The 24,360-nt window shown below is 35.9% G+C and overlaps 1 protein-coding gene across 1 annotated transcript in view; it reads left to right on the top strand.

Moving 5' to 3' along the window:
* The first annotated feature begins 6,958 nt into the window (after window positions 1-6,958).
* LOC117123957 (sodium-coupled monocarboxylate transporter 1-like) overlaps window positions 6,959-24,360 on the top strand; it is a 21,355-nt gene continuing 3,953 nt past the window's right edge. Inside the window, exons 1-8 of the mRNA XM_033270056.1 lie at window positions 6,959-7,296; window positions 10,469-10,688; window positions 15,596-15,713; window positions 16,327-16,394; window positions 20,818-20,972; window positions 21,276-21,416; window positions 22,415-22,500; window positions 24,278-24,318. Coding sequence (XP_033125947.1) covers window positions 7,145-7,296; window positions 10,469-10,688; window positions 15,596-15,713; window positions 16,327-16,394; window positions 20,818-20,972; window positions 21,276-21,416; window positions 22,415-22,500; window positions 24,278-24,318 — 981 coding nt within the window. The 5' untranslated portion in view covers window positions 6,959-7,144. The remainder of the gene's footprint in view (window positions 7,297-10,468; window positions 10,689-15,595; window positions 15,714-16,326; window positions 16,395-20,817; window positions 20,973-21,275; window positions 21,417-22,414; window positions 22,501-24,277; window positions 24,319-24,360) is intronic.

The raw sequence follows: 24,360 nt of genomic DNA, 5'->3' as shown, positions 1-24,360 counted from the left end.
TAGGCCCCCCATGTGTCCACTGCTTAGGCCTCAGCCTCGCATACGAATCAAATAGAGACAAACTGTAATATTGTCTATAAATTACTGAGTTAGAAGATTACATACTTAATAATATTTAATCTGAGGGTATATATTTATTTCATACAAATTAATTATTTGTGTAGCACACGGTCTTCGGAATGTTCTGTATATTACGATCTTCCCGAGTACGATCGCCGATATTTACAAAATGGAGTACACGCTAGTTTTCGAGTGCAACGAAATGGAGACACCCTTAGTTTCCAGAGTCGGATTTGCGTCCCCGGGGCTCGATTTTTCATCTTAATATTTTAAATTATAGATCATAAATTTTTACAGCAGGGATTTTAAATGCTTTACTGTTCAAAATTTTTTTGTATTTTAAATTCGCGAATTACTAAAGCAAAAACTCGTAAAAATTGTGCACCACGAATTGTCTATTAAATTACTCTTTATGGTTTCGGTCCAAATACACTAAAAATATTTCACTATATTGTTAAACTATTTATAAACTTATTTCACTATTATGTTTGTTTTGTTAAGTAAGTTACTTGATGAATTAACGTTTTTTCAAACACCATCAAATTCTGAAAATTTGAACTAATTTCGAAAAATAGGACGCCCTCTCCTAGGCGAAATTCGACACGATTTTTCCAGTGGCTTTCCTACTGTACAATTTTAACCGTGAGACTAGTCTGTACTGGAGACTGCAAATTCTTGCAGCAATTCATGTCCGTAACAGCTAGAAATCCTTAAAGGATCGGGGTTCAATATGAGAGCCAAGGGTGCAGTTGGTCATGACGCCTGGTGGGATCCAGGAGAATTTGAGAAGAGCTCTTGTTTTAGGCGCAAAGGATTCTGGGTTTTCAATTCGAAGGTTTGGTTTGTTGATCAGTATGATGATTTGATGAAAAAGGTGTCCAATATAATTATAAGAAACATCTGGATGGGAGAGATTGTCTGTCAAACTAAAACTCTGATCAGAATCCGATAGCGTAACCATTTTACAGACAAGCTGCATTTACATTGGATCCCACAGAAACTGGCACACTCGAGAGATTTTGAGCGACACTCGACCACGCCCACATTTCTCTGGTCGGCGACATTGGACAGCCTCTAGGAAAATGGAACCCCCACCCCGTCGGGAAAATCCTGGCGCCATCCCTGCAATAAGTGATGTCATCATGACCTTATTTTTGGAAAATCGCATGTTTTTTTTGGACAGGGCTTTATATACTGATTCGATTTTCTGATTAGTTCGGTAGGCTTTCCGATCGGAAATTCGGATCCGATGTTGTGAGTTCAGAATTAATTGTTGTTTTTTCTAGAGCTTTGAAGAAGGCATACAGTACTCGATGTAGGACCTATGTCCTTGGCTTGAATAAAGGAGCTGTGTAAACCGGATTATATAATACATGATATCATTCTCGCAACTATCCTTAAAAGTCGCATAAAGCACGAATAGAAATCACTTAAGCGCGTGGCCTACTTCAAAACCATTTGTCGGTCAATTTGATTTTGCGAATATCAGAACACTTCATATAAGATCATAGAGTGTTTACAATGTGGAGGGTAGGCCTATTATACAGATGGGATGATAAATGTTTACACTGCAGCTGCAGTTGGATTACATACTTCTCAAGCTTGTGAATTTTGCTATGATGATGAATTGGTATTACTAGTACCTGTACCTAGGTACCTACTAGACCTACCTACTCATTAAAGTCTCTCTCACGAAATGCCGTCATTAATTATTTCCGTGCCCGTATTTTAGATTCATAATAAAAATACACCTGAGCTTTACATCCATGAATGGCTGTGGTACGCGTAGCTTCTGTACCGGTATTTAATAATGATTAAAATGTATGCATAATTTCATCATATCTTCGTGTAAGTTCAAAAGGAGAAATAGAAGAGGCCAGTGGCTTATCTAGGGGTATTGAAATGGGTGGGGCGGATAGAAGATAAAATGAGGGGTGCTATCTAGAAAAATAAGGAGGTATGAATTGATTTTTAACTACTTTAGCATAGGCCTATTTTTTTAATTATTATTTTTGGCTTCAAAAATGTCCAGTGGGAGAGACTGGGGAAAGTCTTTTGGGATAAATGTATCCCCCCCCCCCCCCCCCCCCCCCCCCCCCCCCTAGATACGCCACTGGAAAAGGCGTCAAAGGATAATACAAGAGGATGAGGAACACGGCTTTATTTAATTTGTGTTTAAACTCTATATAAACCGTTGAGCTTGTGTTGCATATCTATGATTTGCCCATATTTGGAATGATAATGTCATAATCATCACTCCAAGGTAAATCACAGATGGAGCTATTTTATAAAATATATTTCGACAGAGCTTTTAGGTCTTGGCTTCCAACCAAAACAACTCACATCACAAGCATGTAGGCCTACTACTTTATCTGGCGACAGACGGGCTGTTTTCAAAGTTCATGAAGTTAAAAGCGAATTTAATGTAAACACATAAAACTTGTTTTTAAAACATATTATATATCCTTATCATCCTCATTTCATAAAAATATTTTGATGGAAAACATATTTTATAAACTACCGTGTCCTGTTCCTTCCACCTTGTTTAACATTACACTTGACGTTCTTTAAACATGTATCATATTGTTCGATAACTAACGAATTATTTTTAATTGAAAATGATTAGATATAAATATTTTTTATCATTGTACCGTGAATGTATTTATAGTTATAATAGAGTTCGCGAAACGACAGCCTAGCATGGGCGGCGTACCATGGTCGTGGATCGGATTTTTCCCTGTCGATCTTATAGGCCTACTTGTTTTGTTACTGTATAATTTTATTCCATTTCACTGTACTCCGAAAATTTTGGGAAACATGAGCAGTTTCCGGTCGTAACGATAGGAATAATTACCTAATAAACCATAATAAACGAGAATAAATTTTGCTTATACTGTAAATGAATGTTTTATTTGCTGGTATTTTATATTTACGTACAACGTACAATAATGTTTTCAGTGCCTAGCCCAGTGTATATTTTTCAAACCTACGCCTATACCGGTAAAACGTGTTTATACCGATTTCTTTCTACTCATGGTAATATGGTACATACATAAAATGGTAAAAGTATCGATTTATATATACATACGTATCATACATAAACATAAATATTTTATTAGACCGAAGGGAAATTTATAGTATAGGCCTACTTAATATTATACACTTGTTTAGGACCTATTCAAATTAGCATTGCATTTGAGATGCGAAGCTATTATGATCAGTTCTGCTAACTCGGATCGATACACTGTGCAACAGCTGGTTCACAATTGAAGGGGTTGACATATGCGTCTACAACCTGACATAAAAAAAAAAATTGTAAATAGACATTTCCAAATTATACTTAATTGAATACAGACGAGAAACTGGAAGATAACTCCTCAAACGAAGAACCAATAGTGATAATCATGGCAAACATAGATTTATCAATTACAGTTTATTTCAATAACGAATTTAAAAGGGCATATCGATTATTATTTTATTATTATTATCATTATTTTTATTATTATTATTATTAATGTTATTATTATTATTATTTATTATTGATATTAAGATTATGAAAATAAATATAATTATCCAAAAAAAACCCCCAAAAAACAAACAGTTTTACACTAATTGATCACAACATTTTGATCTCTAAGATTCTCAACATGATGTATGTTTTATGGGTAATCTATTTTAATTATCTAAAAAAATAAGTACAGGTTTCCCTCCGGATTAATGGCCACTTTTGGGACCGGGGTTTCCATGGTCTTCAGCAGCTTTGGTTTGTTATTAAAATAAAGATAAAAGACATTTGTTAATTTGGGACCACAGAAAAGTGGTCTTTAATTAGAGGTGGTATTTAATTGGAGGGGTATTAAATTAGAGGGAGACCTGTAATATCATGTTTATCTGTTGCACATTCCGCCATCATCAGTTGAACGATTTCATGATTGCTGAGGCTCTTAATCAATCGATAGGCCCATCAATCAATCAATCAATCAATCAATCAATCATTTATTCAGTCAATCAGTTAATCGGTTAGTACGACAGTCAGATAGTCTATCAATATTGATCAATAAATAAATAATCAATCAACAAGGTATTTGGGTGTCGGCTTGCATCAATGCTACATTAACGTCTGTTTAAAAATGGTGACGTGGAGCAACAGATGTGATGCACGACCAAGTTGTTTGCATATGTGTTTGGATAATGCTTCCTTTAGAATTTAATTAATATACACTCCAAGCATGCTGTTTATCAATTCCATAATATAGTACAGTATTAGGTCCTCTTGTCCACGTCATAATTTTGCGTATGGGCGCGCGCTGAGAGGGTATGCGCTGCGTTATCAGAGTCATAGCAATCTGATTGGTCGGAGTTCTAGGTCGGAACTATAATCAGGCAGGATATAAGGAGAGCGCCATTACTGACGCAAGATCAGATCATAGGTCTAATAATTGTTAATCTTCATGACTTGATTTCTCACCTGATAAAAAAAAAATAAAGCAATAACAATAAAAATAATGTTTAAAATATTTATCATTTGCAAGGATAGTATTACAAAATACAAATCTGTCGAAATGACCTTATGGTACTGTTCCAACTTTTGATATCATTGGCGTATCTAGAAGTCTTGAATGGGGAGGCTGATAGGGGGCGCGAATGTGAAGGGGTGGGGGCGGCTTGATGATCAGTTGCGAACTGCCGCACGAGAGCGCATAGGCGTACGCCAATGCCTCGATTAAACGCCCCCTCTAGTCTGAGCCTCATTTTGAATAAACGCCTCCCTTGAATAATTGACTGTAAACAAATTTAATGGCCTTTCTCAACACGTTTTATTAATTGTTGTACTCCAGTAGTTTATTTGAGTATAGGCCTCCGTATCCATTTTAATCCCCATCTAAAACCATTCTCAGCAATAAAATCCACGGGCGTTGCGTTTATTCGAATAAATACGCATAGGCCTACCTGTCAACCTTGAGAAATTTCAAAGAGTAAGATCGGGTGACACAATAATTGCCGAAGGCAGGAGCAGTGACTGGGGGCCAGTGGTCCGCCAAGGACTTCCGGTCGAAGGCCCCTGGACGCTTTGGTTTAAATGGCATATCTAATCGATATTAGTGAGTTTATGCTATAATGATCTCAGATACAGTACCGTAGTTATTGAAACATGGAGGTAAAATTTTATGATGATGGATGTTACTTACAGTAAAATTCATTACAAATTGAAAAAGAAACCAAATTTACTGAAATTTTAGGACAAGCGTAAGTTTTGCCGGTGTTTGTGTAAGACCGTAAGATTTGATTGGAATGCGTAAGACTTACGCGAATGCGTATACGGGTTGACAGGTCTGAATACGGTGGCCCTATTAATAGGCTATACGTGGGGTTTTAAAATGGAGCAGCAGTCATTTCGACCATGGAGTTTTCTACACTTTGAATATACGCAAAACCTCTGGTTGAGTTTAGTGGCGTAGCCATGGGAGGGGGAACTTGAGGGAGGGGCAAAGCCCATCTTACAAGCAGCCAGCACTCTACTACCGTACGCATTTACACTCGGATTCGTAAAAGGATACAATAAACTAGCAATAAAAACATTCTGAAAACATTCATATTGACATTGCAAATTTCTTTTCAGCTTTAACTTCCATTCACGCAAACATTGTCCCCTCTGCCACTTCCATGACACTTAGGACATACTTGCCCCCGGGCTCCGTGACTCGTCCTCGCCTGCTCTGTTTTTGTTTTGTTTTCTTTTTCTTTTTTATCAAAGTAGGCCTATTTGCGTTGGCTGCAGGCGATATTAGAGATTAGGCCTACCAATTTTGAAATAACATTTTTAAAGAACGATTTGTCCTATAAAAAGAAAACACAGAAAAAACGAAAACAAATAAAAAGATATTAATTATTATCATAATTTGTAACTTCAGTTATGATTTTCATAAGGTTCTTTGTCTTTGGGCATGGAGGTATATAGTAAACGTCTTTGTGCTTGTAAGCCCCATAAACAAATTATTAGTTTATCACACCCCTCCCTCATCACTTTTGGGGAATTTTTTTTTCTCCAATCAACATACACAGTATTTTTATTTCAAACGGTCGTTTTTCCATCTTTTTTCACTTGAAAAGCTTAGGATTTCTTGCAAATATGTTTACTTGTACAACAAAAACATATTTTTAAATATACATTTGATACCATTCTTATAACTTTTTATATATGCTTCCCTAACCATTGATTAACTTGTGAACATCGGTAAAATGGGGGCGGGGTTAGCAGCAAAAGAAAAGAAAAAAAAAACTCTCTCCCTCATCAGTTTTTATTCTTTGAGACGGTGATAAACTAATATTTTTTTTATGGGGCCTAATTACTGTTCCCAATTTACTTCAGTGAGCACCACCCACCGAGTGTTTGACCCTGAACTTGACTGTAATAATCAGTGCAGACTGAGAACAGTCAATATATAGCACAATACGTGCTAATAATAATAATAATAATAATAATAATAATAATAATAATAATAATAATAATAATAATAATAATAATAATAATAATAATAATAATAATAATAATAATAATTTGGATTTGTAAAGCGCAAAAAACATAGATCTCTACAAAGACCAATAATAATAATAACACTCTGAAATGAATATCGATTTATATATTTCAGAGTGTTATTGTGTTATGTTCTTAAAAATGGTAACTAATGTAAAACTACAGGAGGCCTATAACAAATACCATAATAAAATTCTGCGAGTGAATGCTACTTTAACTAATGAAACAGAAAAAAGCAGCAGCTAAACACGTCGGTTCTTTGAACTTTGTTTTTATGAATGACTTTCAACGCGCAGCTTTAGCTGAGCTGATTGTTGACCGATCAGAAGGATTGACCAATCAGAGGCCAACATACAACGTTGAAGGATGCCACCGCCCTCCCCCTTCGTACGTGCGATTGACTGACTGCTATGAATGTTCTCGACTGAACGTAGGTAGGCCTAGACGAAGTAAATTCCACGGCAAGTCAACACACTACCATTGCATCTGAGCAAGAAACACTCTTTCATAAAACAGTACACTACAACATTGATAGGAGAAACTGATAAAATGGTGAACGACACTATTGATCCAGGAGACGGCCAGACAATAAATTATTTAGGCGTTCTCGATTACGTTATTCTTGGATTCGTGGTGTTTGTGTCTGCAGCAACTGGAATATATCATGGATTTGCCAAAGGTGGTCAAACTACAACTGAACAGTAAGTGTCGGGCGATTGATTTCTTTCTTCCCCTGATTGTTATTAAATGTATAATTATCCACCAGATCCATGTCTGAACTCTTGGAAAGAGAAATGTGCTTGGAATTAATGTTTACTAGCCTAGGCCAACAACTGCCGGTGTTCGAGTCGCACACGATGCCGCTTCTTTTGTGCATAAGTAGACTATCGCCATCCAGGCGTAAGTTTGTGAGATCGGAATGCCCATTCATTTAAAATATTTTGTAATTATATAATATTATAGATATGTATTTAGGGTGTAAGGGTACACTGCTTTCATTATTTGTTAGTTATTTTCTAGTGTTGGATGAGGAGAAGCTTCATATAAAGTGCAGCACTGTACATCCTCTTGATAACCGTGATTTCTTATCTTTTTACCACCCACACTCCTTCAACTTCAATTCGGCGTCTTGTCAGTGGGCGTGGCGGTCAAATGTCGACAAACCGACTACACCGTAGTAGTAGTAGTAGTAGTATAGGACGCCTGTCGTTCATGAATGAATATGTTGGATAAGCAATTCGTAAATTTATAAGCGCCTTCTCTCGAATGTTTTCGTAATACTGCAGTAATATAATCTTTACCTGCCTCCTGTAAACAGGGGTAGGCCTAAACATAAAAAAAGAAAGAAATACGAATGGATGAATTTACAAAAGAGGCATGCATTTTACCAAAATTATTATACCTAGTTTTTCATGAGAAATCATCACTATCATCCTATAATGTGCATAAACCGCCAATGAGGATTCTGAGAATAGCATAGAGTACTAAAAGGACCCATTGGGTATGATTCGAACATAGGCTGTTTCACATACTTGCAACTGAATAAAAACTGTTTCTTTATTTTCATTTCCATAAAAATACTTCGTTTGTTTTGTATATAATATTTGTTATAGTGTTTAAATACTTGGGTGGGGCATGAATATTTATAACAACGTTCGATAAAATAGTACTGTGGCTTATGTATTATTTGAGTATATTTAGTCTTACCAGGGAGTTGTTGTTAGAACAACCCCCTGGTCTTACTAGTAATAGAATTAAGCCTAGTAACGAAGCCCCCAACAGGGAGAGCTTGTTATTTCCTTTTTGGCACTTATTTGAACTTATGTACAGTAGCTTATGATCACATGAAGCCAGTATTAGTAAACTGCTTCGTGGTAAACATAGAGCTAAAACATGAAGTCATACGAATTAATGTGATAGTACGGTACTGTCCATACGTCATGGGAATTAATGTGGTACTGCTGTCCATTTTTAATACGCTTTCCCTTCTACATAAACTAGACTAAACCTGTTTTAATACGAAATCATCCACGTAGATAATATGTTAAGCACATAGACGTGACCCCGGAGTTTTGACGACGACACCCAAATAGGATTTTGGCAGGTTGCCAGAAATCGACAGTCCGTGTTTTGTTAGCCCGAATATCGTTCTTGATATTGTAAGATATAATCATTTCTTTGACGTATTGATTTTTGCGTGAAGCATTGTTTACATGACTGAATAACAAATATATTCCCAGCTTGAAATTCAGTCACACCTACTCCCAACCTTCTGTTAACGACCAATCAGAGATTATAATTTTGGTAACAGGTGAATAGTGATCGACTGATTGAGTGGTTACCGTATAGCATTAGTACCGTATATATCAACATTAATTATTAAGTACTATTATGGGACATATGTTATTAATGTTAAATTAATTTTCAAAAAGATAACTGCAAACGATACAGTATGTAAATTATAAGAGGCCTGTTAGTGTACAGGTATATGACCAATATAAATATGATTTATATGTTCTGTTTAATTTCTTTATTTTGGTATCCGTTTGAAAACAGTTAAAAATATATGCAAATACATTAGATAAAATACAAACACACGCGATATAAATTACAAATATAGCCTAGCTATCATAAAAAATATATTGGTCATATCAAGATGAAAACAGAATTGTTGATAGCCATATATACAAAGATGTTCGAATGGAGCACATGGATACTGAAGTTAAGCAGCAACTTCCAGTGACGTCAGACATTTAAACATAAAAACAAACACGTTGAATAACGAAAAGAAATCAATACAGGCATAATGTAATGGCAGGAATATGCTGTTATAATTAAAGTATATTTGGACATTATCGATATTATTAGTAAATATCTCTGTAAATTTGTATTGATGTCATTGTGCGGATTTTATATGGACATTTTGCATTTCTTTATTTTCCCCTAATTATGAATGCTACAACAGGTTTATGGTTTCGAAAGCTTATAGGCTGCGCCAATTTTATAATGATTAGCATGTTTGTTTACCAACGAAACGATCGAAGTCCGATAATAAGGCATTCAAACATACGTGTTTTGCTTTTCATCTTCTTAGTAGAGGGTGGGTTGTTGGGCGATGGAAAAACGACCAGTGTGAGCTTACTGTACGTCATAGGCAGGTGAAACGTTTAAAAATAATTCTTTAAACGTTATATAAGCCTAAATTTAAAGTGTTAATGGTAGACGACAGTTTACATAATTTTATGATATGTTACATGTTTTGCGTTAGTAGCTTATAAATCACAAAGATATGTTGAATAATTTACGTCCTTGCTTATTAAAGATGGCAGCCGCGCTAGTCTGCGAACAAAACACATAAAGAACGTTGCTACCGTTCACTCAGAGACATAAAAATTAATATTAATAGGGCCAATATTGTATTTCTCTCTTGTATATAGGCCTAAAGCCCCTTGCTGTACCAATAATACCTTCAACTTTATTTCAGACTCAAATAATGGATAAGAAAGCCCGACCTGTGAGGCAGGAGGGGAGTTAATCATTCAGGAATTATTTAAGTGCACTGGAACCCATGATCAAGTTAATAACCTAGGCTACCGCTAAGACTAGTACTTTATACCTCAATGCTTCAAACAACAACATGGAGTTGCGTGGAGTTAAATAGCTTAGTGGTAGATGCTTCTCTTCTAATCCCAGGGTCCTGTGTTCAATTCCTGTCACAAACAGGGCTTTTTTTACGTTATTTCATTTATTTAAGAGGGTCCCTGAATAAATCGACCTAATAATACGATACGCTGGAAGGGTCACCCTCTATAAATATGGTTAAAAAAGTATATGCAGATAAGGTGCTTATTTATATTTTTCTCAATCTTAAAGGTTTCTGGTTGCGGATCGTAGCATGTTTAGTATACCGATTGCTATGACCCTCTTGGCCTCGTTTATATCACCGATTACGATTCTCGGAAAACCAGCGGAAATCTACACATATGGTGGCCAGTACTTCATTTTCATTTTGTGCCATCTTCTTCTGTTTCCATCAATCGCATTTATATTCATTCCAGTCTTTCATGGACTAAAGATTACAAGTGCATATGAGGTAAGAATACTCAATGAAACACGAAAGAACAACAACATTACATTCGAAGTATAAAAAGGGTCCAATGGCGTTTACAGTACCAATCTGATGTATGTTTAAGTCTGGTTTCCTTAAAATCGCTACACTGTCGCTGCAGTGTTTTCAGTGCAATCGTTTACTGCGTCTACCAACCAATGAGCATCACCGAAAGCTTTCGGGTGATAGCGTGTAGCGATTGTATGGAAACCAAATTTTAAGGGCAGTCCCATAGGGCCTATAATATTGTGGTACATTATTCTATTTTGGATGAAAAAAAAAAGTTTTTTTTAAATTGAATTGGTCACTATGTGTAACTCTTGACTAATGTCACTGAATCGGTGCGTCACAATCTCAACGAGATTAAACGCTGCATCACAAGGGGATTAGGCTCAGAAGGATGTTATTTATATATTATTAAATAACAGTAGAAATATTATTGTGGGCTATCCCTAATTACTATGTACGTATTCTGTACAACAAAAAATGATTTTAGACGATATAAATAATGATGATTAACAGGAATACGGATGCTATTATTATTTCAAAACGTAGCACCATTTTTTATGAGCTCCTAATAATGTGAGACATATTTATAATTTAAGCCAATCAATCCGTCAATCTCTATTATATATTTGAAATATAATTTTGATCTTTATCAATTGAAACAGGATTCTAGCTTTAACCACCACATAGCCTTTCCTGTCACGTGGCCAGCCAAGCCGGTGTTTCGGTTGTTCCGAATGTTACTCCCATTAATTATATTATTAATAGGTTACGGTATAACTTTTATCAATACTAATGCTAACATGTGTTGCATTTTATAGCAAACAGACGTATACATTAATGTGTTAATAAATCTCACATGTTTACGTTACGTCACTTGACAGGGATTAATTGGGAAGGGGATATTCTAAAATAAAAGACAACAAAGCAATATAATAAATTCCCACAATTGGTAACCACATAACAATTCACCTTAGCATGGTAACCACATAATATATTATATTATGTGGTTACCAAGCTAAGGTGAATTGTGGGAATTTAATGTGTATACCCAAGCTAAACTTTGTGGTAACTTATAAGATAATATTCTGAACGATATTAAAATACCAACATGATTTCATCATCGAGTATCGTCTGTTATTGTATCTTTCTTATTGATCTCTTGTGTAAATATAGGACATTGTTATCAATTATATGCTGGAAACAACTACCAGTATTGATCATCATGAACTGACAGATTGTGTCTATATAGGTCTATCACTAAACACTCTCTTTTGCTTGTGTCTCAATTTTATTATTCTTGAAATATATTTTCAGATTGTTGACAGTTCTTTTTTCCTTTCCTGAGCGGGAGAGGATTGGCACATACTGTGTTAAGTGGCATTCACACCGAATCCGAATTTTCGGATCGGAAGACTATAAACCGATCCGAAAATCGAATCAGTGTGCAAATTGGACGCTGACGTTCAGAGCTTCGGAAACGCGGTCCGAATTCACGTTCGGATCCGATGCGAATGTAGCGTCGGGGGATTTTGCCTCATATTAACACATATCAAATAAAAATAAAAAGGTGTTTCCTGTTGTACTGCACGTAACATAAAATCGTGCCCGTGGTGTCTTATGATACAGTTTGGATGTGTATTCAAACGTTTGAAAGTCAAATGTGAGGGTCATTGCCATTTAATTGTTGTTATTGTGGTTGTCGTAAAAAATAAATTCCATAACGCATTCGTATCAAGAAGCTTTGTTGGTATTGAACACGACTTGTTCCTCTTGATTAATTCCTTACAATGATTTGGGTGTGTTTCTGATCATAATCGCAGTTATGCACTTGAGCTGAACACATTTATGGTCATATGCCAGAAATAATTTAGATATGAGTTTTTGCAGTACAGTATGCGGCGTCAAAGATACCCCTTCCCCAAATTGGGCCTTCCCTCCCTGCTCTCTAGGCCAACATCCAACAAGGGTCCGAATCCCAGTGAATTCGGCTCCCAGTGCATGAAGTAAGAGATTTCGGCCGATATTTCTCCTGCCCGAGCATGAATTTTAGATATAGAGTAGGCTGGGAGGGGGAAAGATGCGAGAGAATTACTGGATACAAAATACCTTTTCATTACTAAAAGAAACGTGACTCATTCTGTGTGAAAACCACTTTTGTGACAATTAAAATTTAAAACCATTACTGTATCCTCCCTTCGCGATTAGGCGTAGTACGGCTGCACTTTAAAGTTACAGTACAGTGCACCTTTTGATACCAAGTACTTCAATTAACAAATAAAATATTTTAATCATTGAACCTCTCACTTTTTATATCCTTGACTACAATTGTTGTCAACAACTCCCACAATAAACAGGAAAGCTCCACGTAACACCGTTTGAATGGAAAGGAATGTTTATAGTTAAGCCTATAAAAAGAATTATTAGTTTATCACCTCTTATTTTTTATTTTGGTAAGCCAATATCACCCTCCATGGGTTGTTTGCTTGTGCATTGATATTCAAAGTAAAACATGATTCGAGATAATACAACTATTTACTAAAATAATGAAAAAAAATTATAATTTTTTCAAAAAAAAATAAAAATAAATAAATAAAAGAAATGTTAAAAAACAATATTTCTTAATATTTTTATCAATTACCATAGAAGACATGCGCGCAAGGTGATAAACTAATATTTTTTATTGGTCCTTAATATACTTCCATGACACAGTGTTGGTCAATATGTTTTAAGAGACATAGGCCATCCTGGTCAACTGTAAACACAGGTCTTTGCAAATTATGTAAAAGTCGTTGTAAAGAAACAGTAGATCACTTTGTTTTTGAATGCTGTAAATTTCACAATATTAGAGATACAATTTTCCAGGAACTTAAAATTGAACTTAATGAATACAACCTTGATATATTTTGGGATATGTTTACTTCAAGTTTAGCAAATTTTAGACACCATCTTTTCTTTGATGACCTGTCTATCCATAATGAATTTCCTCTTAAATACAATTTGGTTGATTCTGATTACAATGATGCAAGTTTTATCTTCGATAGATATTGTAAAAAATACCTTTATATTGCTTGGATGAAACACAATGAGCTGTACATTACAAGAACCTGTAATATTATACTGAATTTGACTTTGATTCTGCCCTGGTCCGTGGAAAAAGAAAATTAATAAATTAAAAAAAATAAATACATAATCCGGTAACTTCACACGACTTCTATGTACAGGTTGTTGTGCAGCTCAGTGTGTTTCATTCAGTTTACTTACTATATTTTAGTAAGATTTTTTTTTTTTTTTTTTTTAGATATACTAATAAGGGTAAAATTTTACTGTAAATTGCTTGGTTTTGTTTTTGTTAGGCTATTTATCCTTTTGTTGTTTTTGAACTGTCTTTTGCTTTCCTTTGCTTATATTATATATTGTTAATGGGTGCACCATCTAAATGATGGATGCCACTGATCTAAAAGTGAACCCAATAAATCGTATCGTATCGTAGGCCTAATAGTTGTTTTTTGTTATTCTACGTTTATTTTTCGGGTTCATCTGAATTAGTATAAGCCTATATAAACTGCAAATGTTCAGTTGGTGCAAGTGAAATTCATTTTGGATTGTAGAATTGGATTTTAAAATCTAAATTACATTTTCCTTGGAATTGCCACCCGACCTTGAACTGACGGTTGGTTTACCAACGTTAAAACATTTTAAGCCTGCGGGTCAACCCACCGGGCCTAGTGATACCAATTCTGTATCAATTTGTGATAAGCCTAATATACTAATAGGGTAGCTGTAAGTCCACCGTGCAATAGAAAAACCTTGTTTTCAAGGAAAATGGATAGTAGTAAAAATATCGCCCGTCTTTCTGTTTTTTATTTCGTTTTATTCTTTAAAACTAAGGCTGGAAAAATTGAGAGCCCTTAATTTTACATGTACGATGAACCGTATATAATAAGATAATTTTCAGTGTGGATATACGTTCGAATTAAATTTTCTGTAATCAGAAATCGATGACCGTGAGATTATAGGACTAATGTTAAATTTCATAAGTCGGAATTCGCTGACCTTAGTGAGGGAAGACGCCTAAACTGACAATACCGGTTGTCTGGGTGAGCACGCGATGATATGATCTCGGCGCCTTGTAAGGGCCCATCAATGTCCCGACATGATTACTCTTATGGTGATGACGAACTCAACAAGTGGGAAAATTGAACAGAAATGTGTGCTTCCGTCATCGTCGCACAGTCCATCCCACGTCCACGTACTATGTAGGACTAATGCATAACCTATCATTATGCAATATGCAATGTGTTATGAATGATGGTTAGAAACCAAGAGAGAAGAAAGTTAAAGGGGAGGGAAAACGACTATTAGACGTAAAATATGTTTGTTCATCTATGATACACAGGGTCGGATTCAAAGATGTCCAAAAAAAAAGTGGGGGGGGGGCGAAAGTTGGGCCGATCGAGATAATAATACCCAGAGGGTCCGGGGGCATGGCCCCGCGAAACTTAGAGGAATTTTGGGCGATCAATTTTTTCTTTTTCGTAAATCAACAAGTAATCTGTCTAGACCTAATCCTGTGTGTGTCTGGGGTGTGGTGGTGGATCATATTCTTCTCATTATATAAACAAATAGAATAGAAGAAAATTTACTCTTTATTTCAGGTCTCTACATCCTTGCCATGTTTTATGGAGGAGGTTTTAATCCACTCCTGTTCACTTTATAAAGAAACCATTGTCTGAATAGAAGAGTGTAAGCCTACATTTTACTATGACAGAATATCCATTATACCATTGGTACCGTATTTTTTTTTTTACTATGGCAGGATATAAACATATTAGTGAAAATAATATTTGATAATATTAATAAAAGGAATGATGTTTACTTTGCAGTATTTAAAACTACGATTCGGAGTACCACTTCAAATGGCTGGCGCCTTTATATTTATGCTACAAACGGCTTTCTACATGGCTATAGTGTTGTATTCACCTGCGTTAGCCATCGAAGTTGGTAAGTTTTATAGCATCATGATATTATAAGCAATGCATTGTCACTTTATACCCCGTCCCCTTTGATGCATAAGATTTTCAATACCGTGTAGGTCTGTATTGGTAGAATTGTTATTTTGTAATTCACAAACTACAATAGATGATGAGTTCTACTTGAACGCACAGGGTCATTATGTCTCTCACTATAAAGAACTTTGCCCTTGGCCTAGAACGTATACGGTTGATTGGTAAGTTTTTGGAGAGAAAAGAAAAAAAGAGCAGTTGCAAGTAACATGGTTAATCATATTATTGTTACCCATTTGAAGTTTTCTATAAGTTTTAGAAAGGCTAGTCTCCAAAGAATTTTTCCTATCAACATTGAATAAGTATCGGTAAACTAGGCCCAATGATTGTATTAATCATGCTAGAAATGAACCGATGCTAATAGAGAACGATATTTTGTATTAACGCCACAAGAGTGTGTAAAGAACACTTACTTACTAACACATTAATAATGGCATGGTAACAATAAATGATTATAAATACGTAACACATCATTACAGCAGTCAATCATCAATCAAATACATTTTTACTTGCAGTAAGATAAAAATTACTTTTGTATTTTGTTTTGCTAGTAACGAGTTTTGATCTATGGAAGACGATGTTGATTGGTGGAATAGTGTGTACTTTCTATACGTCATTAGTAAGTAAACAAACATGCGTGACATAAACACAGTTGTACCTTTAAGTTCGCTGAGACGTGTAAATATAACTTTATAGATATGTCTAGTAGTCTGGGTTGGAGCATAGAAAAAATAGAACAATTTTCTCTATGGTTGGAGCTGGCGGGTGTAGTAATTACCACTTTATCCAAATCCTTCAAAAGAGGATTAATTATTCACGGCGTATACTAATTTGATATGAGTATTGTCTGTTAGGCCGATTAACGGATTAGATATAAAAAACAGTGTTATAATCAATCCATAAAATCCATTTTCATTGATCTGACAGTACACCCAACGCAGGCGGTATAGGCTGTCTTTATTTTCGTATTTTTTTTTGTATTCTTAAACCTTATCTTGAAACAACATAAAAGAGCCCCATAATTTCTTTGTTAAATAAGTTAAAATTGTCCTTGTTATTATATGAGTCCCTCCTTTGTTATACTATTTCTTTTGTTTCCTTTTATTTCATGTAATTTAAAAATGCTTGTATATCTTCGTAAGTGATTTAACAGTAGGAAAAGGAGTGGCCTGTACAGATCATTCTGATTTCTGTTAACTGAAGATTGTATCTTTGTACGCTGTCTGCCAGACTACATGATATTAATAATATCGATAATTATGAATTTGACAAGAAAACAATGTGATTGGTGTAAACTCGACCTTAAGAAACAAAAACAATTTCCTTTATTCATTCAATTTCATCTGGTTAAATATGTTTCTAAGACAGACTGGATTTTAAAAACAAGGTCAAATACACAACTACAACGTTACATTTAACCGCTCACGGTCTCTCCTTGAACTGTGGCAAGTGATGGCGTAATGTATTTTACACAAGCCGCTTTATGATCGTCTTTACATGGTATGTTTAGCATTCTCCATTGTTAAAGCATGGATGAGGGTTAAAGATGAAAACAGTCCACGCTTTTAAGCTAGTGAGCCCGTATGCATCCGTCTGTGTTCTGTGGCTAAATGTATCACACACAAATAATAGGGCATGTGACACGCCACTAGACGAACGTCTACAAAAATACATTGAAGGTGATAAAATATTACGTCACGAAGTGTACTTACGAGACCCCATGCATGACGCGTCAGGCCAAGTTCAGTCAATGGAATTCATTTGACCAAGATTTGACCTGTGTGCTAATTGATCGGTCAATGAATGACCTTGTTTTATAGACCAGTACAAATCGGTATGCTTAAAATCGTGGGTGAGATTTGTTTTAAAGTTAACCCATGGAGTTGTTATTCTAACAACTCTCTGGTTAACCTTCAGTTAACAAGTTGCTTTCCGCAGTTTAGAGCCAGTAATTTAATGAAAATGAAAAAAAAATACTGAGTGCACTAGTGTGACTGCGTGCGACGCGAAATGTAGGCTACGTAGACTGATGTTCAGGTTACTAGATTCTGCATTCTGTGTTCATATATACAATATTATTGTCCAAACTTTTGAATATTCACCCTCTAACGATACATTTATAATTTCATTACCATGGCCTATGCAACATACTTTACAATAAAAAGCCCATGCCATATCTGATAACCATCCTACGCATGTTTATTATGGGTTTTGGGCCCTACTCGACTAGTTTAGATCAATCATTTTGCTTGGTGTTTATGGTGAGAAAAGTTCGAAGTTCTCTCTATAAACAAGACACTCAAAGACGAAAACACACAGCACTAAAACCCAAACAAACCACCTACGGAAAAGTATTGCCCTTGTAGTTGCCTAATACGAATTTTCGTTTCTGTTGGCTATGGCCATTAATATGCTGTTTACTCAGTCCATCAGTATATTATTTTATTGCACCCTTGATAGATTATCCCGTCTGTATAGATAACGGGCTTAGAAAAGGTTAATGAACCGTATTATACCTTGCGCCCCTTTCCCCTCCCCTTCTAATTGACCATTCTTCTAAGCCCCGCCCATTGGATATTGTTGCTAAGGTCCCACAACACGTGTGCTTGTTGGACACGCGCGTATTCCTGCCGCTGTTCAGATTGGTCAGTTGTTTAATTTATTGACACTCCGGAAAAGACCATTTATCGTTGATTTTTTTTATCTTTATGATTGAAGTACACTGGTGTACCTTTCACCTTATAGCAAAGATAGGCCTACAAAGTACATACAAGAAATAGAAGAAATTGTGATAACAAATATGACGATGAACTGTATTAATGATTTCCAGATCTCGAATTGGTCAACATTAATTTATTTAAAAAAAAAAACATATTTAGGCCTAAGGAGGGTAGCCCATCCAGAAAAGCTGATTAAATTGGAGCTCTCACTTAGGCCTACGTTTATACCGTAGGCTCCGCCTTCAGTGATACACTACTTTTGTGAGAAAATTTTCTTGAAAAAAATATCGAAATAAAGCGTTACCTTATCAAAAAGTTTTAACACCATGGAAAAGAAGAAAACTGTTCCTGTACGAAATGAACTACGATCATCAAACCAATGTCAGCAACTTGGCGTCATCTGGCACTACTTCACGCGTTGACACACGAAAACTCACGTTTATATTTGTTAAATTGAAGTTTGTTGCTCTTTGTAAAAACGCTGCCTAAATCATCCTAACTGTTAGACTAAAATATTGTTTAATTAACGAAATAACTAAAAGGTATCACAAGTTAAGATTGAAGATACATTCAGATAGAAACATTAAAATAAATATGTTTTGCCCTTTACAAATGTTAAACCATTTAAACAATTTGAAAGAAAATAGAAAACGAGGAAAGAAATAAATACCAAGTTTGTCGTCACTCGAAGTTTGTTCGTTTATCAGAGACACCATTACAGATATAATCAAATTTAATTATTTCTTATGTTTAATCGATAGTCACATAATGTCGAATCTGTCATCTCCGACATTTGGCACAGACCTCCGGACCATCTGTTGACACCCAGGCGCCAGATAATAATTGATATAGGATATCGAACGCGTTTCATCTGAGTATATTAGCATTATCCAACATAAACAAGACAGAATGTGGGCCAACGACAGGGAATAGGTATTATGGGTGATTCAACCGGAAATTTAAAAACATTTAAGTTTTTGTTATTGTATTTCATTAACACTTTTCTGCATTGATTACTATAGCCTATTCTATTAAAGTGAATTAGAGGTTTGGGCATGGTCGAATTCCCAACCCACATGCGGTTCCACCCACACGGTGGTCCAAACAGCATACAGGAACACCCATGTTATTATTCGGACGAAATATATTAATGGGTAAACATTAATGAATGTCTAATTTTCCTCCACTCTCCTGTGCTTTTCACTTTCCTTTAGGCCTATTTAGTGTAATTTTTTCCTACCACTTTCTTTCCATTTCAAACATTTACTGTATTCTGGTTTTCTGCCATGAAAAGCGCATATACACGAATGTTATGCTATATATTGCCCATAGTATTATTATAGGCCAGCATACTATTAGCCTAATAGGGTGTTATGCCAAGGTTTCTATGCTCATGGGAACACCCAATGTTGCAACGAACGTGGATAAAACACCGTTGCTCGAAAACGGATATAAACAAGGCGTCGGACCTCCAGTTTTTCGGTTGCGAACCCAAATCTTTTGCCACTGCTCTGTTTACCATCTCTACTCAGGGTCAATCGTATTGTTTGATGTCTAATATTTTATTCTTATATTTTATCATGCACTTTTTGGCCCATACGTCATTATGCTATAATGTATTCCATTAAAAACGCGCACTGGCTTCCCGATGTTGTGAATGTGAACTGAAATTAAAAAAAAACTCAGAATAGCTACCGTATACATTCCTACACGCACCAGCAACATAAACTGTTTATATTTCATTTCATTTCATTTATTTTACTGCCACAAACGGCCCAGGGGCTGCGTCAGCTATAACACCACAAGTGCCCGCAGCCCCTGAAACATAAGATAGGGTACAATAAAATTTACAATTATCACAATCTGTACAAGCAATTATTCAAGGAAACATTAACATTTTCAAAAAAAAAAAAATACTTGCATTGAGAGTTAACTTTCCACCTGTGCGGACGAATGGAGTTGTAGTTTTAAGAAATAAAACATACAAAATAGAATTGCTTTAGGTATGGAGGACTACTTACCATATACATGAGTGCGCCCGTGCGTGCAGGTTTTTAACTACAGCTGGTATCCAATTTGAGACCACTTTGGGACCTGAAAATTTGGGGTGGTCTCCGGGTTTCGGTCTCCAATACTGACGATGATCTATTTGAAACAGGGGTCTTGAATTAGAGGGATCGCGGAATCAGAGGTGTCTCGAATTGGAGGGTGCGCTTAGTGAACCATTATCTTATCGGTATACTCACCTACACGTGATTACGCGCGTGCGCTCACGTTCATTACTGTTTTCAATCAAACTAACGTGTATTCCTTATTGTTTAGGGAGGGATGAAAGCTGTTATCTGGACTGACGTAATCATGTTCGTAGTGATATTTGGAACAACACTGATGGTGATTATTACAGGTGTTATGAAGGCTGGTGGAGTGGCGCACGTGTGGGAGACAAATAAAGAAGACGATCGACTTGATTTGATACAGTAAGTGTCTTAATTCAGTGACCACTGAATCCAGTAGTAGTAGACCTATTAAAAGTGCAGTGCTACCAACATTTTTCATCATCAATTGACCTTTGCAGTAAGCACCGCGTCTTGGATATTGTTGCGAAGGTCCCACAAAACGATTGAACGTGTGTTGTGTGGGACGTGCGCGTGTTCCTGCTTAGTTCTGATTGGTTCTTAAGTTTGATTGACACTTCAGAAAGATACCCCAAATTCCACCGTGTAATGTACCGGTACTGTGTATGCATAAAACTTTTTTTTTCTTTTTGCTTTTTAATTTAGGTTTCCCTGGGATCCAACTCAGCGCATGACATTTCTCAACCTGGTGATCGGTGGTTTTATGAACTCACTTCCGATGTGGGCTGTGAGCCAGACTGCTGTTCAACGATTTCTTTCAGCAAAAAGTATACGTGATGCTCAAATGTAAGTTACAGTGTTTATAAACACTGAAAGTTGACTGATCGTAGTAACCTGGTGCTTTATTTTAGAATCCATGAGTTGCAGGATTTCCATGTTCGAATACAATATTTTGATTGCTTTACCTGAATATTAGTGTTATAGTTTTAGATTTCAAACTGAAAATTAAAATGAGAAAATATTTTTATTTTCAATGAACAACAATGACATTTTCGTAGTACATAATCTGAAAATCAGCGAAAACTGACTCTTGTTTAGATATGTGTATCATAAAAGTTTATAACGAATGTTACGGTATCCTGTAAACAATCTTTCGTGCAATATAAAAAAAATCAGCCGGCTTAACCATAATAAAGTTGAAGCAGAATCTGCCTATCCAAATAACGTTATTTTGATTGTTTATCTCTGTTGTTGACGTTAGATTCGCATTCTCGTGTATTTTTTTTCAATTTAGCCAAGATTTAGCTTAGACCTATAATTAAGCCATATTCACTGATTTCATTTAAAATTAATCAATTTTAAAGGCACGCTCAACAAAATGAATGAGCTTTATCCGAGGTACAAAACATCGACTTGGATTTGGCTTTGACAAGATTAACCCGGTTTGCCCGGATTTTCTGAAAAGGTTGAAAATGTATCTCGGTTGGTCTGTAAATACACAGGAAGTGGATTGGATTCAGTTCAGTTATTTTTAACTACTGGCAACCTCCGTAAATTGTTTTTATGTTATGGACAGTGATTTATCCAATCTTATTAACGATACTCATAGGCTATATTTAAGCCCAGCCGTTTCTGGTTAAGCCTATCAGCAAAGACATTATGGAACATCAAATCCATGATCATCTTATGCCTATCCAATCTAATACCAACTAATTAAATATTAAAATAAAAATGTTTCTTTTTAACGTTAGAGAATTCTCATTTGTTATTTAGTGTTTCATGTTGTAAAAGAAAATGCTGGCGAATGTGATCTGTAATTTGATTTTTGTTTTCTTATTTTGCAGGTCAATTTGGATGAATCTTCCCTTCGTAACTCTGCTTTTGATTTTTATTAATTTTGAAGGCCTCGTACTTTACACTTTCTATAACGGTAATTACACCTGTGTTTTATCATGGGGTTTAAGGCCTCGTACTATATACTTTCTACAACGGTAATTACACCTGTATTTTATCATGGCCCCGAGGTTTAAGGCCTCTTACCTTACAATTTCTTTAACGGTAATTACACCTATTTTATCATGGGTTTAGGCCTCGTACAGTATACTTTCTATAACGGTAAATACACGGGTGTTTTTCATGCGGTTAAACCATTTTGTGTTGTACCTGGTAAAGTTTTGAAGTTCAAGTAATTAATATTCACAACTGCATTTAACAATAGGCCTGGTTATCATGGTTGAATATTGTTGTCAATGTACGTACACTGTTTCCCTAGATTTTTTTCAAGTGCACAGTATCATTAAACCCCTCCCCCTCCCCTCCCCCAGACATTTAGTCCATATCCTTAAGAACAGTCAGTTAGTACAGTCATACTCAGCGCGTAGCATGTAGGGTAACCGATACAGGTAGGCCTATTTGACTTTTGAGTGGAGAGAATGCTGATGAAGTGCCTTGCCCAAGGACACTAACAAGTAACTAGCCTCAGATTCGAAACCCGACCTCTTGATTAAAACCAAGAGCCATACCATACCACTGCACCACCTGCCTTGACAACTGCAACAACACCAATATGGAGCATGCAGGTCCATCAAGTCGTGATGACATTGGATTTGAAGAAATTCCAACATACATTTATATATAGTGCCTAGCTTCCGATATTTACCCAAAATCTATCTATATTTAGTATTTTGCTCAAACACATCTAATCAAATTATTTAGAATTTTCTATCGTATAATTCAATAATTAAACGTCGGAAAGAAGTTCACCAATTCAATCAGTTATGTTTCCTTAAATTCCTATTACGAATATGAATTAATTTCATAAACACAACAGAATCAGCTCACTAAAACCGGGCACCCACTGCGCACGAGACGGTCGATTCTAACGCGACGACGCGTGCGCAATGGATCGTTTTTAATGACGATCCGACTGCTACCGGTACCAAAGATAATAAATAGCAGAAGATAGAGCAGCTTCCCAAAATAGTGGAACATCCGGTTGAAATGCATTGTGCGTACACGGAGAAAAATTTTACTGCATCCGCGCTGCGGCGCTATATAGTAATAATAAAGGCGCCGCTCTGGTTCGCTTGTTTCCTGTAGTTTCTCCACTTAGTAAAATGTTCAAATTTTACTGCATCCGCAGGAGGGCGGATGTTCCATCGATTTTAATGCAAATACGCGGAACAGCTCATTCTTCTGCTATTTAAGTTCTTTGCTGCTATTGACAATCAGCAGACGGCGTTGTGTCGTCTATCGCTCACAGAGAGCGCAGAGATGGATTTGTCGTGCGACGGCCGCGCGAAAATAAAAGTGATCCCGTGATGATTAGGTGGGGCGCAAAATAAGTTGATTTGAGGTGATTTTTAACTAAGCCTGATTTTTTCCCCAACACTTTCAACGGGGTGGGGGCTGTCTCTTATACACATCTAGATGTGTATAAGCGTACCTCTCGATATGCCATTGTTTACGCGCGCGCGGGCGGTCGTTACTATAGCACTGCTCCAGAGAACTACTTTTGTTATCAAATCATTATCATCAATAGTAAATGCAGTGGCGCTATATGATTAAAATAAGTTGTGTTGATCGTTGTTACATCGAACTGTAGTAAACAATGATCTATAGGTCTGTAGTTATTTCATACATGTATAAATGTTGTCCTACTAATTTTAATGCATTTTTATGTGTTGTTTTTTTTTCCATTTCTGTAGAACCACCAAATGTTCCTCCAAATGTGACTAAAAGTGATCAGGTAGGCATACACTTTAAAACATTCATGTACACAACCATACAT

This window comes from Anneissia japonica, unplaced genomic scaffold (genome assembly GCF_011630105.1).
Source record: "Anneissia japonica isolate Jap-2015-1 unplaced genomic scaffold, ASM1163010v1 scaffold287736_len1891122_cov214, whole genome shotgun sequence".
Classification (NCBI taxonomy): Eukaryota; Metazoa; Echinodermata; class Crinoidea; order Comatulida; family Comatulidae; genus Anneissia; species Anneissia japonica.
The sequence above is the reverse complement of the archived record's forward strand: the minus strand, read 5'-3'. Positions and strand labels throughout refer to the sequence as shown.